The following is a 14,630-nucleotide window of genomic DNA, read 5'->3' as shown; positions in this document are numbered from 1 at the left end:
CCTGCTGATTTTCAAGTCTAGCGATCACGCTCATGCAAGTCAAATGAGGCAGCATTTCACCTGTGTGAGCGTACGGAAGCACGAGAGGGAATAGGGGGACAATCCCAGCATTGCAAGTAATTCACTAAGTAACGGTAATACAGTAGATGTAGAAATAATGTGATACCACTGCTATTAGCGGTGGGCAAAAAAAATTATTTGCCGTTTTTTTTATCGATTTTTATCCCAGAATCAATAATCGCACACCAAAAAAAATCTAACAAGTAACAGTAATACAGTAGAGGTAGAAATAATGTGATATCACTGTTATCACTGCTATTGTTTTAGCATAAACCATGCTAATTTTCTAGGCTGTCACTAGGTCAACAAACCCCAACCCTTTTGGGCCCAGACGCCTCTGGCATGTATGTTCTGTACATTACACACACAAAATATATCATGTTTCTCTCTGTCGCCACAGACACACCCAAGAGAAGCAGCATGAACCAAATACCAAACTAAGGCATGCCGTGTGTGTGTGTGTATGTGTGTGTGTGTGTGTGTGTGTGTGTGTGCGTGTGTGCGTGTGTGTGCGTGTGTGTGTGTGTGTGTGTGTGTGTGTGTCTGTACGTCTGTGTGTGTGTGTGTGTGTGTGTGTGTGTGTGTGTGTGTGTGTGTGTGTGTGTGTGAGTGTGTGTGCACGCGTGCATGCATGTGTGCGTGCCTGAGTGGAGCCTTCTGTTTGGAGCGGGCGTGTGTGTCTGGTGTGTGTGTCTGGTGTGTGTGTCTGTCAGCTGTTCTGCACAGACGGTCTGAGACGAACAGCTCACCATCCGCCCCCACACTCACAGTGTGCACGCGTGCGCATGCGCACGCACACACACACACACACACACACACACACACACACACACACACACACACACACACACACACACACACACACACACACACACAAACACATGCCATATGCACATGTGACATGACCGACCAATATACTGTCGATGATGAGGAATTGAGATACTGGCCCCTATCTTCCCACTGGCCTTAGGCCTAAAACCGGCATTAAACGCAAAAAAACACGCCTTGCGCCTGCCTCGGGAAGATAGCATCATGGTTTTAGGCCCCGAAATGCGCTTTACGCCGAAGAGGCATGGCGCAGTGCCAGAATAGGCCAGAATGGGCGTTTCGGCCTTAAATACCGGCCTAAAGCTATCTTCTCCCCTGGCGTTAATTTAGCGTTTAGCGGTTTTCAAAACCAGGCCTTATTTAGTGCGCCGGAGATATGACTGTGCGTAATTGCGCACAGCTCTCCTCTGCCATCTCACTCTCTCTCCCCCTCTCTCTCTCTCTCACTCCCTCTCTCTCGTGCGTCAAACAGGCACAATGACCGATGGAAAAAAAAGTTGTTATACTGTAGTTTTGAGCCCCTGTCATTCAGAGGCTGTTGCATCATCCTACCTGTGCAGTGGGGGATAAGAAAAGGTAGCGAGAGAAAACGATCTCATTCTGCCCAAACTTTCACCAATCTAATCTCATCATGACATCCAGCCAGGGATAAGCTATATTTTTTCTAGCCGATGTGTTTAGAACATTCTTTTCACTTTGATCTTGCTATAGTGTAGCGTATTTACATCCTTGCTGTATTTAAACTGCAGTGAGATTTGTTTGAGAAGCATAATAATGTGGAATAATATATATGGAGACAGACGGGGATGAAAGAGGGAGGGGGGGAGCTCAGAGCGCTTTGGTCGGGCTTTTCTGAGCCGATTGGATCGCTCCGTGGAATGGAACATGAAAGGGCACTTATCCAATGAGCACGGTGTGAATAATTCTACTCTTAAAAGGCGTGGTTATAATGCTTAAGGCCGCGTGTAGCGCCGACACGAGAATAGGCAGTGCGCCGGTCCACGCCCACTAATATGCGCTGCGCCTGGCGCTAAGCGCTAATTTAAGGCCGGTGGGACAATAGAGCCCACTGACACAGTACATCATGTAAATACATTTTGGGGGGTCATGATTTCCATTTGCATTTTAATAAAGCCAGTGATCCAATACATCTGCTTTAAACATAGTGAATAGCAATCATCGCTAATATTAGTTATTATTACTTTTATTATTACTTTCTTTGCGTAGGAGGGATTTATAGATCAGGCTGTGTCTGTAACACAACTGGGAGGGATGATTGATCTTTGAAAATAAATAAAGTCTGCACACTGAAAATAAAGCTCCCAGGTCAGTTTATTCACCTTTGCACTCTCAGCTTTGTCTTCCAGCAGCATTTAAAGAATTACACTGATTGGCCTGATGGAGGCGCTATGCATGAAGAAAGGTCAAAAATGTCCAACTGAAATCGAAAAAATAATCGTTAGATTAATCAATAAGAAAATAATCGTTTGGGACAGCCCTAGCTATCATGTTATGGGAACTGTTGATCGGTGACTGAGTTTTTCAACTGTGCATTCTTCACTACTGACTGCTTATCCTGTTGCTGATCTAGGAATTCAAGCTTTTTTCACCATTTAGTTAGTGCATACAGTACATACATAGTGTGTATATCCACTATGACATCATCAGTCACCACTGGCCAGACCACAATTCAGTCCATCACCTACTATGACATCATCATCAGTCACCGCTGGCCACCAAGCTGGACATGCTCTGGCCACCACGATTGTGGGGCATCACATCATCAGTGGGTATGACATCATCCGCCACCACGGGCTACCACTCAATGTTCTGAGCATGCTCATTTGACATCATCAGTGGTTATGACATCATCAATCACCACTGGCCACCACTCAACGATGATGATGATGACATCACTGCTCTGGCCTGCCACAACGATTGTGGGGCATGACATCATCAGTGGGTATGACATCACTCGACGATTGTGGAGCATGACATCACCAGCGGGTATGACATCATCAGTCACCACTGGCCACCATTCATGAGATTCATTCATGAGAAGCGCCCATAGCGTGTTGATGATTTGATTTGACAGTTCTGGGCACTGGAGTTGGCGTTGGCCAATCCTGGCATGTTCCGCCCCCAAATCGAGCGTGTTCTGGCACTAAAAGTGGGTTCCGGGAGAACCAGGCAGTCGACTGCTTCCATGTGGACCGGTGCGGACATGCCGAGGCAAGAGTACTGTTTGCCGGCTTGGAGTGTCGAATAGCCACGGTAAGGAGCCGGGGTAAATACAATATTCCTGGAATACGAGTTTAACAAACCAGTTACCATGTCCTATGCATTCTATATCAAATGAAGACATTACCATTTGTTTTATTTTGTATGTTACATACTTATTGGCCAAGTTATTAGTTAGTTTATGGGCTAGAAATTCTGCCAGGTTACAGGCACTATAGGTGGCCATCTTGCCTGCAGAATTTTGGCCGCTGCTGTTGTCTGCTGAACAGACCGGTCGGCAGTGTTGGGGAGTAGTGAACTACATGTACAGTAGTAGTTTAACTACATTTTTCAGTAGTTTGCTGGTAGTTCAACTACATTCATATTTGCATAGTGAGTCAAGTAGTTAAACTACTTTTTGGTCATTTTTTTGTAGTTTAACTACTCAAACTACAAACTACAATTTTGGGCAAAAAAAGTAAGTACCGGTAATATATATATTTTTTGTTTTATTTTACCATTACTGTTGAACCAGAACCCCCTTTGACAGGACTGCCCCTTCTTTCGTTCTGATCGCTTTGAAGGCAGCATAGAACGTGAAGGCAGCCAGGATCCCACTAACGTTACTGTACTTCTTGACAAGACACAGCCTATGCTGCCTCTGATTGGCTTGCCCTGATATTCTTACCTTAAACTTAACCAATCCTAGTCAAGACTTTACTGCTTATTTGTCTGATAAAACAAAACCCAGAAGAACCCAGATTTGTTTACAACAAAAATATAACATTAAATGTATTGGGTGTCAACTATTGCAATAAACTCAATTGAGAGGCATATTTTTGCTGGCATTGTGCTTTTTTGTAGGCAATTATATTTCATTTCATATATCACACAGTTAATTTAGTTAATGTTTTTTTTACAGTAGTTTGAACTACTTTTTCTGTGTAGCTTGTAGTTTCCTAAACTACATTTCTCCCAGGGTAGCTTTGATGTATTTTCAACTACTTCCATGGTGAAGTAGTTGGTAGCTTCTAGGGATGCACGATATTTATCGGACCGATAAATTATCGGCCAATATGGCCATTTTGCGTTATTATTTATTATTCCAATAATGACATTTTAGCCAATAAATAGCCCCCGATAATACGGTGCCAACTTGGCTTTGTTTTGCATTGGAAGGGGAGCATTGCTGTCGTGAGTGTCGCGTGCTCGTGACGTCACAAGCAGCTGCGCGAAACATGCCAGTGCCCAGTGTGGCTGTTCACAGTTTCAGATAACAAAACAACGGTATTGCAATTTGCAATACATGTCCCGCAAGGTTTCTGAGATCAGGGAAAAGTATGAGCTGGTGTTATGTTAAACTAAACGTGGGGAGGAGGCAGCGGATTTGTTTAGCGTTAACATACAGTCAATGGTGTTAACGTTAGCTGTTGTGGTGGCTAACGTTAGCTACAGGGGGTTCCCCAAGCCCCGGTCACCGGTGATTTCTCCGCCTAGTGGCCAATGTGCGACCGGCTGCTTTATAGATTGTATTTTTCGGGGGTTGAGGCCATAGATAAAAATACCTAAATATCGTAAATCTGTATTTATATCTATGGTTGAGAGTGAGACAGGCAGATAGTGTGTGAAGGCAGCACTGCGCAGAACCAATGGTGTCCGTTGAAAAAAGCATGTGATCGACTCGTCAGTGGAAGTTACTCAAATACTCTGGCTGGCTCGGCTCAGTCTGAGCTCAGTCAGTCGGCTGCTAACAGCCATACAAAAGTGTCTGTAACGATACGCGTTAGCTGGCTGGCAAGACAAGCGCTACATAAACACATGGAATTAAAAATTTGTCAGATGATGGATTATACACGGGAGACAAAACTATCGCTGCAGCAGACGATACTTATGGCTAGAGTTAGCTGGCTAGCCTGGCTTGCATCTATGACATCGCTCACGATAGTTAGTTAGCAGCTAATGTTCACGTTATTAGCAACGCCAGTGCTAGTTAGCATGCCACTAGGGCGCTGCTCTGCTGCCACCATGGCTGCCACAGCCCAGCCGTCTATGAGCCCAGCCTGTTTGCTAAGTACTACTGTGGTTAATAAGTTAATAAGTTAATAAATTAAATAGCCGTTTGTGATGTTTATAAACGAGTTTCTTATGGGGAAGGCCAAGAATAAGGCTGACAGGGTCCGGGTCCAACTCCACACCAAAAATGACACTCAACTGCTGCACTATGTCTGACCAGTATCATTCTATCTTAGGACATGACCATATGCAGTGAGTGTAATCTCCCACCTCTATCTTACACTTAAGGCAGAGGGGAGACAGGCTAGCATTCATTTTATGACGAAGGCTGGGTGATATTTGCAATCTATGTATAATTCTTAGCTGCATCGACCAGTCTGTTGCACACAGAAATTATTTTGGCATTATCAAATATATCACACCAGTCCTCGTCATCAATCTCCACCTCAAGGTCCCTCTCCCATGTCTGCTTGGTGGCCAGGGTGTTCAGAGTAGAGGTAGACCTTAATAAGCTATAAAGAAAACTAATAAAACCTTTACTTGGGCCAAGTAAGAGTACCCTTTCGACCTCAGAGGCTTCTATATTTGTTGTTAATGTTGTACGCCGGAGTATGAAGTCCCTCACCTGCAGAAACCGAAAGAAATTTTGGTGTGACAAATTATATTTTTGCTGTAACTGGTTAAAGGACATCAGGGTAGGGCCATCAAATAAATTATTTAGCATTTTGAGTTCATCACATCACAGGAACCTATGTTAATAAGCCACCAGCCAAATTTGAACGATGATGAACGTCACAAAGTATATAAATTTAGGTTTGACAGTCATGACAAAAGTAATGAGAATCAATTAGATTTTAGACTGTCTTTTCTCCCGCTGAGTGTGTGGGCGTGTCCCGTGTGTGTGCGTGCAGGACTGCTGGTCTCCTCCGAGAGAGAGAGAGCGAGCGAGAGAGAGAGGGAGGGAAACGGAGAGAGAGAGAGGAGAGAGAGAGAGAAGGAAAGAGAGATGGAGTGTGTGTGTGTGTGTGTGTGTGTGTGTGTGTGTGTGTGTGTGTGTGTGTGTGTGTGTGTGTGTGTGTGTGTGTGTGTGTGTGTGTGTGTGTGTGTGTGTGTGTGCGTGTGCGTGTGACAGTGAGAGAGAGAGAGAGAGAGAGCAGGCAGCATAGCGCTCGGCACACAGGCACACAGAGCGGGAGGGAGACAGACAGACACTGAGCGAGCGCTGTGGGGGCAAGAAGGTTTTATAAGAACGGACAAAAAATGACCTGATAAGATCATTCATTTTAGCACCGCGCACACCACTCTCTTCAATAAGGAAGTGGAAATCCAGACCTTGTAGAAAAGTGGCGATTTTGGGGGTTTGGGTTGAAACTAATGTCTCCTACTTTCTGAGGCACACAATTACTCAGATAAGACCCTAAATTTAATAGTTAGAAGGTTTTTGTGGATTTTGGTTTCCAGGGACTTTAACGCTAATGTTAATAAAAAATGGCCCCACTCATAACGTTAAGGTGTGTTTGACCTAATAGAAAGACTTCGATGATGATGATGACATCGATGATGACATCTGCAGCTGCTGGACGGGAGACCGAAGACCAGTCCACTTGAAGGAGATTCACAAGACCTTGCAGCATGCCACAGTGCCACACTCACCCAAGATAAACACTGTTGTAGGAGTAAAATAAAGTGTATGCTTCAGGGAATGACATGAAAAAGTTACATAATGGGGTGGCTATACATTGTTGTTTCACAGTAGCTAATATCTGGCCATAATTCTGCAATTGCCCACTATATGCTTAGTACGTTATAATAGCGATCATATCAATAACAGATAAATCTTTCGTTCAACTTTTTTATTGTAATTTTGTGTAAATTTAGCCTACCGCAATGTAACGTTATGTGGGATGACCACTGCCTCAAGGTCCCGGTGCAACGACAGAAAAGGTGGGTAGCCGCGTGTGACTGGGTGGCCTGGATATAGCCGTGTTAGCTAGCTTGATATTAGCAGGTTGTCTGCTAGCTAGCCTCAGGCCGCTAGCTTGGGAAGCAAGGTGGGCATGTTTGTCAGCACGTAGGAATCAAGGTGGGCGTGTTTGTCAGCACGTAGGTTCACCACCATAGGTTATGCTAATCGTTGCTCATCTCACGCCCCTCCTAGCTCCACCCTCTCAACCCCCACCTTCGCACTAAAACCAAGATGGCAACGTCCAATTCGTTTATGGCTTGAACTTCGCCAGGGAGGAGAAATTCAATGCGATGGTTCTGTCCATATTTATTTACAGTCTGTGGTCTTAACTCCAGAACTCCAGAAGCAACCCACTAACGTTACATGTAAGCTAGCGTGAAGCTAACATAGCTAACTGCTGCCTGCTGGGCAGTCATGATCTGGATGGAGACCAAACAGGAAAACAAATGCGCACATTTACATAAAAAAAAAACACCAGTCAACATCACATAGTGGGCCGTATCTTGGTACAGGCCATATCCCCTATTTACGCTTGCGCACCTGTTTGCGTGTGCCTTAAGGCAGGGAAGATTGCAGTCCGCTGTCCAGGTGTTATGCCGAGTTTTGCACCCCCGCCCGATTTATACAGAAACATAACTGTTTAAAAATGATATAATAGACCCTTCTCACGGGGGCCATTTTGTGTCGAAAAGGCAGGGTAAACACAGGTGCAAGCAAAACACTAATGAGGGTTTCCAACTTCCATGATTGGAAGACTGCGGTTTCTGTAGCAAGTGGGTTTTTACGGGGTTGGGGGATGCTAGTTCCATGCATGCCCCATGTTCGAGTGTTGCAGCACTTGAACTACAATCTCAATCTCACATCATGTTTATGTTTCCGGGGTATTGGAAAAATACACCAACATAATGGACCCAGAAATGCAAAATACTTTGCCAATAGTTGTCCTTTGGTTCAGAGGCTCCTGGCCTGCAGCCTGCTTGTTATTATGCATGACTTTAGCCTCTAGAAGTTTGATCATCACAAGCACCATTGACCAAACAAATCAATGTTTTCAGATAAGCATTAATAATTTATGTTTTTACTTACCCTAATAAAACTTCCCTCACTTTGATAGTTATACGATACTATGAATTTACATGTTAAGATTTGTGTCAGCCTAAATGGAGACTAAATTCTATTCTGCACTTAAAAAAGGTTAGTAAACTGATCTCCACTGTCCCCGTTTGTACCCGAGTAGATCTCTTTTTTCAGAGTGTGGTCTCTCCTCCAGCTCCCTGCAGGCCAGCCATGCCCTGCAACTTTCCTCCTGTCACTCACATTACATCAGCAGACAGGTAGCCTACAGCAGACCATCATCAGGTCACTCACATTACATCAGCAGACAGGTAGTAGCCTACAACAGACCATCATCAGGTCACTCACATTACATCAGCAGACAGGTAGTAGCCTACAACAGACCATCAACAGGTCACTCACATTACATCAGCAGACAGGTAGTAGCCTACAGCAGACCATCATCAGGTCACTCACATTACATCAGCAGACAGGTAGTAGCCTACAGCAGACCATCATCAGGTCACTTACATTACATCAGCAGACAGGTAGTAGCCTACAACAGACCATCATCAGGTCACTCACATTACATCAGCAGACAGGTAGTAGCCTACAACATACCATCATCAGGTCACTCACATTACATCAGCAGACAGGTAGTAGCCTACAGCAGACCATCATCAGGTCACTCACATTACATCAGCAGACAGGTAGTAGCCTACAACAGACCATCAACAGGTCACTCACATTACATCAGCAGACAGGTAGTAGCCTACAACAGACCATCATCAGGTCACTCACATTACATCAGCAGACAGGTAGCCTACAACAGACCATCATCAGGTCACTCACATTACATCAGCAGACAGGTAGTAGCCTACAGCAGACCATCATCAGGTCACTCACATTACATCAGCAGACAGGTAGCCTACAACAGACCATCATCAGGTCACTCACATTACATCAGCAGACAGGTAGTAGCCTACAGCAGACCATCATCAGGTCACTCACATTACATCAGCAGACTAGCCTACAGCAGGTCAGGTGCGACAATGGGAAATTGATGATGCACGCACGCATACACATGTATGCGCATGCACACACATGCATGCGCATACACACACTGACACACACACACACACACACACACACACACACACACACACACACACACCACTCACACAACATCACTTTGTGCCAATGCTTCGCAGGTAAATGTTGTCATATGTCGTTATAAGTGGTGTGTTTGTGTTTGCAATGGATGGGTATGTGATGTGTGTGTGTGTGTGTGTGTGTGTGTGTGTGTGTGAGTGTGTGTGTGTGTGTGTGCGCATGTGCGTGCGTGTGTGTGTGTGTGTGTGTGTGTGTGTGTGCAGTTTTAGCCTACATGTGGGCGTTGAGTGTGTAGCCTAGCAGCATAGCCATCTTACTAGATTGCTCTGAGTAGCAGTAAGTTATGTGTATGTGTGTGTGTGTGTGTGTGTGTGTGTGTGTGTGTGTGTGTGTGTGTGTGTGTGTGTGTGTGTGTGTGTGTGTGTGTGTGTGTGTGTGTGTGTGTGTGCGCGTGCGTCAGGGCCGGCGCCAGGATGAAATGACTGAGGGAGCGGTTATAACTGGGGAGGGGGCAGATTTTTTTTTCAGATTTCTTTTTTTTTTAATATGATATTTTTATATCGTAAAACATAGGTTATATACCGTAACCCGCTATGCCTATTTCTGGACTTTTTAACCATAATAACCTCTGAAAAGCGCAATAACAACACAAGAAAGACTACTAAATCAAATAAAGCATTTGGGCATTAATAGAGCTGAGTTTTGCATAACGTGAAATGCGGGACCTGTCTGGAGCACTCTGAACATATATGTCTATATGAAAAGTCATAGAATAAACAATTGCTGCAAAAATTGACAAACAACTAAACAAAATAATAGCCAATCAGTGCCAGGTTCATTAAATTAAAGAAATAAAGTGATCAGATGCGTTGTTTCCATCTTTCTGCTCATGGCATGCTGTGTGCTTGGGTGCAGCTGATTTCTCTCTCACTGTGTGTGTGTGTGTGTGTGTGTGTGTGTGTGTGTGTGTGTGTGTGTGTGTGTGTGTGTGTGTGTGTGTGTGTGTGTGTGTGTGTGTTTTAATCACGTCATGATCACTACTGTCAGGATCGGTGTTAGACATGTGGATCTATTCGCGGGTAGTTGATGGCCAAGGCGAACTTGGTAAGTGAAGTCTTGAGAAGCTGGGGTGTTGTGGAACTTGATAGCTGAGTCTGCACTTGTTCGAGGTTGGGGAACGGTTGCAGAGATTGAATGTGATCCTTGATGTGAGTTTAGCTTATGAATCACTGGAGAGGACCTGCAGGAACAGGACCTTATAGATCCGAATATGACATCACCTGTGTTATGACATCACCAGCGAAAGGCATGAAAGACACTTATGAATCATGACATCATCAGTGATCGATGACATCATAGTAGGAATGATGACGTCAAAGTAGGAATGATGACGTCATCCTAACAGTACCCTCCCCTCAACGGACGCCACCTGGCGTCCAATGAGGCCATCAAGAATGGCATCTGGGAGACAAAAAATCCGCAGGTTCTGGTGGAGGTGCTCTTCAGCAGGTGGTTAGACGCAGGTGGTTAGACCCCAAAGGGGGTGTAGGAGAGTGAGGTGCTCTTCAGCAGGTGGTTAGATGCAGGTGGTTAGACCCCAAAGGGGGTGTAGGAGAGTGAGGTGCTCTTCAGCAGGTGGTTAGATGCAGGTGGTCAGACCCCAAAGGGGGTGTAGGACAGTGGAGGTGCTCCTCCCTAATACTGGATATCGAAGCCATAGATAGACCGATACGTAGGCAGAACTTCTACCGGGTCCGGTGGATCCTCTGGGGCCGGCCATCCCCCGGGGCACGATCCAAACACGGGAGGCTGGAGACCATCAAAAGGGTCAAATGCCGCCGTCTCCGAAGGCAGAGCCACAGGGGGATCTGACTCAGCGAGGCCTGCCCTCCCGACCTGTAGTTTGGGGAGGTCACCCACCGTCTCCTCCTTTAAACGCCTCTTATTTCTTCTTGCTCTTGACCGAGGGCTGACGACACTACGGGGACCTCCCAGCATCAAGCTGGAACCTACGTGTGGGTCAAGAACTGGAATAGGCTGCTGCTGAGGTACGGGTTCAGACTCGGCGAGGGGAAGGTCCACAGGTTGTGCCTCAGGGCCAGCAGACTCGGAGTCCCCCTGCGGGGGGACGGAGCTGATCTGCAGGCAGTGATTGAACTTGTCAATGAGACGATCTACAGTCTTCTCCAACTCCTTAACCTTCTTGGAGACACACTGCCACTCCTGGGTCACGTGAACGCTGCCCAATCGTATGGGTTTCGGGGTTGAACCCGTAGAGTCTTGATCCACTGAGAGTACCACGGGCCGGCGAGCGGTGGGACCACTTACTGGACGCCGGGAGCAGGAGGAGAGGTAATGCCCGGCTCGACCACAGTACAGGCAGCTCCGGGTGTCCAAACGGCGCTGCCTCTCCTCTGGTGTGATGCGAACCCTGCCGGTCAGATCACGGTACAGATGGCTGCTGGGACTCAAATGTGGCTGCCCCTGCTCTGGGATGACGCGAACTCCCGCCCAGAATATGCGCTTAGCAGCTGGAGGCGACCGAGAGGCAGGGCTAGAAGCAACGGCCGCAGTGGCTGGGGGGGTAGCAGGTCTGGAAACCTCCGGAACGACGGTGCGCTCGGAAGCTGGGGCAGGAGGGGCGGAAGACTGCGGAATGACACCCTCAGGAGGATTCAGTCCGTCGAGAAGATCTAGCCGGTTAACCAGGAGGGCGCACCGATCCTGGGCAATGGAAGCCAGATTCTGGATTGAGCTAACCAGGAGGGTGTACCGATCATCGGCCTTGGAAGCCATAGCCTCGATTGTGCTAACCAGGAGGTCGTACCGATCATCGGCCTTGGAAACCAGAGCCAAAAGGTCTCACAGAATAGAGGCCTGCTCTCGCTGAGTTGCCTGCAAGTCTCCGAACGTGATAGGATGGGGGGAGATATCAGGAAGAGTGGAGATATCCAGCTGACCGCCTGGTGGGTCAGCTGAAGCGGCCGGCCGGATAGCTGGCCTCTCGGGACCTTCCTCCTTGATTGGGGTGCCCGCTAAATCCATTTGCGAGTGATTCATACTGTCAGGATCGGTGTTAGACATGTGGATCTATTCGCGGGTAGTTGATGGCCAAGGCGAACTTGGTAAGTGAAGTCTTGAGAAGCTGGGGTGTTGTGGAACTTGATAGCTGAGTCTGCACTTGTTCGAGGTTGGGGAACGGTTGCAGAGATTGAATGTGATCCTTGATGTGAGTTTAGCTTATGAATCACTGGAGAGGACCTGCAGGAACAGGACCTTATAGATCCGAATATGACATCACTTGTGTTATGACATCACCAGCGAAAGGCATGAAAGACACTTATGAATCATGACATCATCAGTGATCGATGACATCATAGTAGGAATGATGACGTCAAAGTAGGAATGATGACGTCATCCTAACAACTACAACATGCAGAGAGGTTCAAATGTAATAAATAGCTACATCTCTGACACCTTGTGACAACCAAAGCACAGCAAATAGCGCTTCCCTGCCAATTCTGAAACAACAGAGCTATGTTTATAGGGGGTAGCCTACATCAACTTAAACTGATCAAATTTGATAAATACTGCAGAAACAGTAGCCAAAACATGTCAGGTACAAACATTGCCTAACTGGCGTTTATAGTAACCTACATCAACTTAAACTGATCAAATTTGATAAATACTGCAGAAACAGTAGCCGAAACATGTCAGGTACAAACATTGCCTAACTGGCCTTTATAGATGAACTATTCTTAACTCATTGAATGCCATGGACGTCCTTCGACGTCCAATTAAATAGTGACGTAGAGTGCCACGGACGTCCTTCGACGTCCAATGCGTTTTTTGACGGTGGGACGTCGATCAAAGCCTTCCGCAGCTCCTGTACAACTATAGTAGCTATTGGAGGTGTATAACCTATTTTACGGACTCATTAGGTGGCGACAGTGCTTGCTCGGTGCAGTCCAGATTAGAGACAGGTCCGAGAAACAGCCTAAAAGCCGTGGATCAAAGACAAACCGATGCATGCTCCCAGAGCCATTTGCTCTGTCGCGGGAGCTGACATTGGCTCCGAACAGGAGTCAATCCGCGCTCACAACTGAGCCCCTCTGTCCCTGTCTGTCTGTCTGTCTGTCTGTATAGTTTCTCCACCCGATTAGCAGCCAGGAAAGCAGCCCCTGACGCCAAACCATTCAGCAATCCGGGTTGGCTCTTCCCTGCTGTGGCGCTGAGAGCCGACAGCAGCACACAAACGCAGCACTCCGAAAATATAATGGTTGCGTGAGGCTGTGTGCAGTGTGGGGAGGAGTTTACGGGGGGAGGGGGGGAGGGGGGTGGTGCACGCAGGGCATCACACAACAACTACGTCACTACATCAGAAAATATTATCTTCAGACTCAGTGAATGTGCTTGAAATGCTGCATTTCACAAAAGGCGGATTATCTCAGCTAATAATTTGAAAAGCCTGAAAACGCTGAAAACAACCTATCTTCTCCGGCTCATAACTAAAGAACGGAAAATGGTATCAATAAACTTTTTTTTGCTGATGATACAATAGAGCCAGCTCGTTCTTGTGCGTGTTCAGTGTTTACATAGTAATATCACACAATATTCTGTGGGCCTCGAGAAATCACTGAAAACGCTCTGAAAACTCTGGCACTGGGAGCATCCGTTCTCCAAAAGTGGCTGGCACTCAATGAGTTAAAGAGAAAAAAAAACGTTTTTTTTTTTTTTTGTAAGTGAGGGGGCAGAAAATTGAACTGAGGGTGCAAAGCCCCCTGGCGCCCCCTCGTGGCGCCGGGCCCGGCGTGCGTGCGTGAGATAGTGTGCGTGTGCGTGTGTGCGTGTGTGTGTGTGTGTGTGTGTGTGTGTGTGTGTGTGTATGAGAGAGAGAGAGAGAGAGAGAGAGAGAGACGCACACACAGAGGGGAGGGAGAGAGAGACAGATAGAGGGGGGCGAGAGAGCTGAGTCTCTCAAAGCTGTTCAGTGCGCGGGTGCTGCCTACCTTTCATCCAGTCCACCACCTGGCTCGTGCTCCATTTGCTCACGGGCTCCATCACCAGCGCCATCGAGGAAACTTTGCGCTCTCCGCTGCGCGCGATACGTTTAAACCCAAAACAAAGCTCACCCGCCCCGCCCCCCTCAGCGGGCGGGCGGTCCGCACGCCCTGGTCATCCCGGTGTGTCCCGTTAATTAATGCAGCGCAGCCCTCGGTGCGGGGCAGCCTGGGTGTGCGCGCAGCAGCGGAATCCACCGGTACATTCCAGCAGCTCGAGCCGCTCTGACACGTGTGTCGCCTGTCTGTCTGTTGCTCTCTCTCTCTCTCTCTCTCTCTCCCCCCCCCCTCTCTCTCTCGCTCTCTCTCTCTCCGTT

The 14,630-nt window shown here is 47.0% G+C and overlaps 1 protein-coding gene across 1 annotated transcript in view; it reads right to left on the bottom strand.

The window, feature by feature from the left end:
* cnksr2a (connector enhancer of kinase suppressor of Ras 2a) overlaps positions 1-14,326 on the bottom strand; it is a gene marked incomplete at both ends in the record, with an annotated part of 187,002 nt that extends 172,676 nt beyond the window's left edge. The window contains one exon of the mRNA XM_083652157.1: positions 14,263-14,326. Coding sequence (XP_083508283.1) covers positions 14,263-14,326 — 64 coding nt within the window. The remainder of the gene's footprint in view (positions 1-14,262) is intronic.
* Between the last annotated feature and the right edge of the window lie 304 nt (positions 14,327-14,630).

This window comes from Poromitra crassiceps, assembly GCF_964638095.1.
Source record: "Poromitra crassiceps genome assembly, chromosome: 2".
Classification (NCBI taxonomy): domain Eukaryota; kingdom Metazoa; phylum Chordata; class Actinopteri; order Beryciformes; family Melamphaidae; genus Poromitra; species Poromitra crassiceps.
This window is presented reverse-complemented; position numbering and strand designations above follow the sequence as displayed.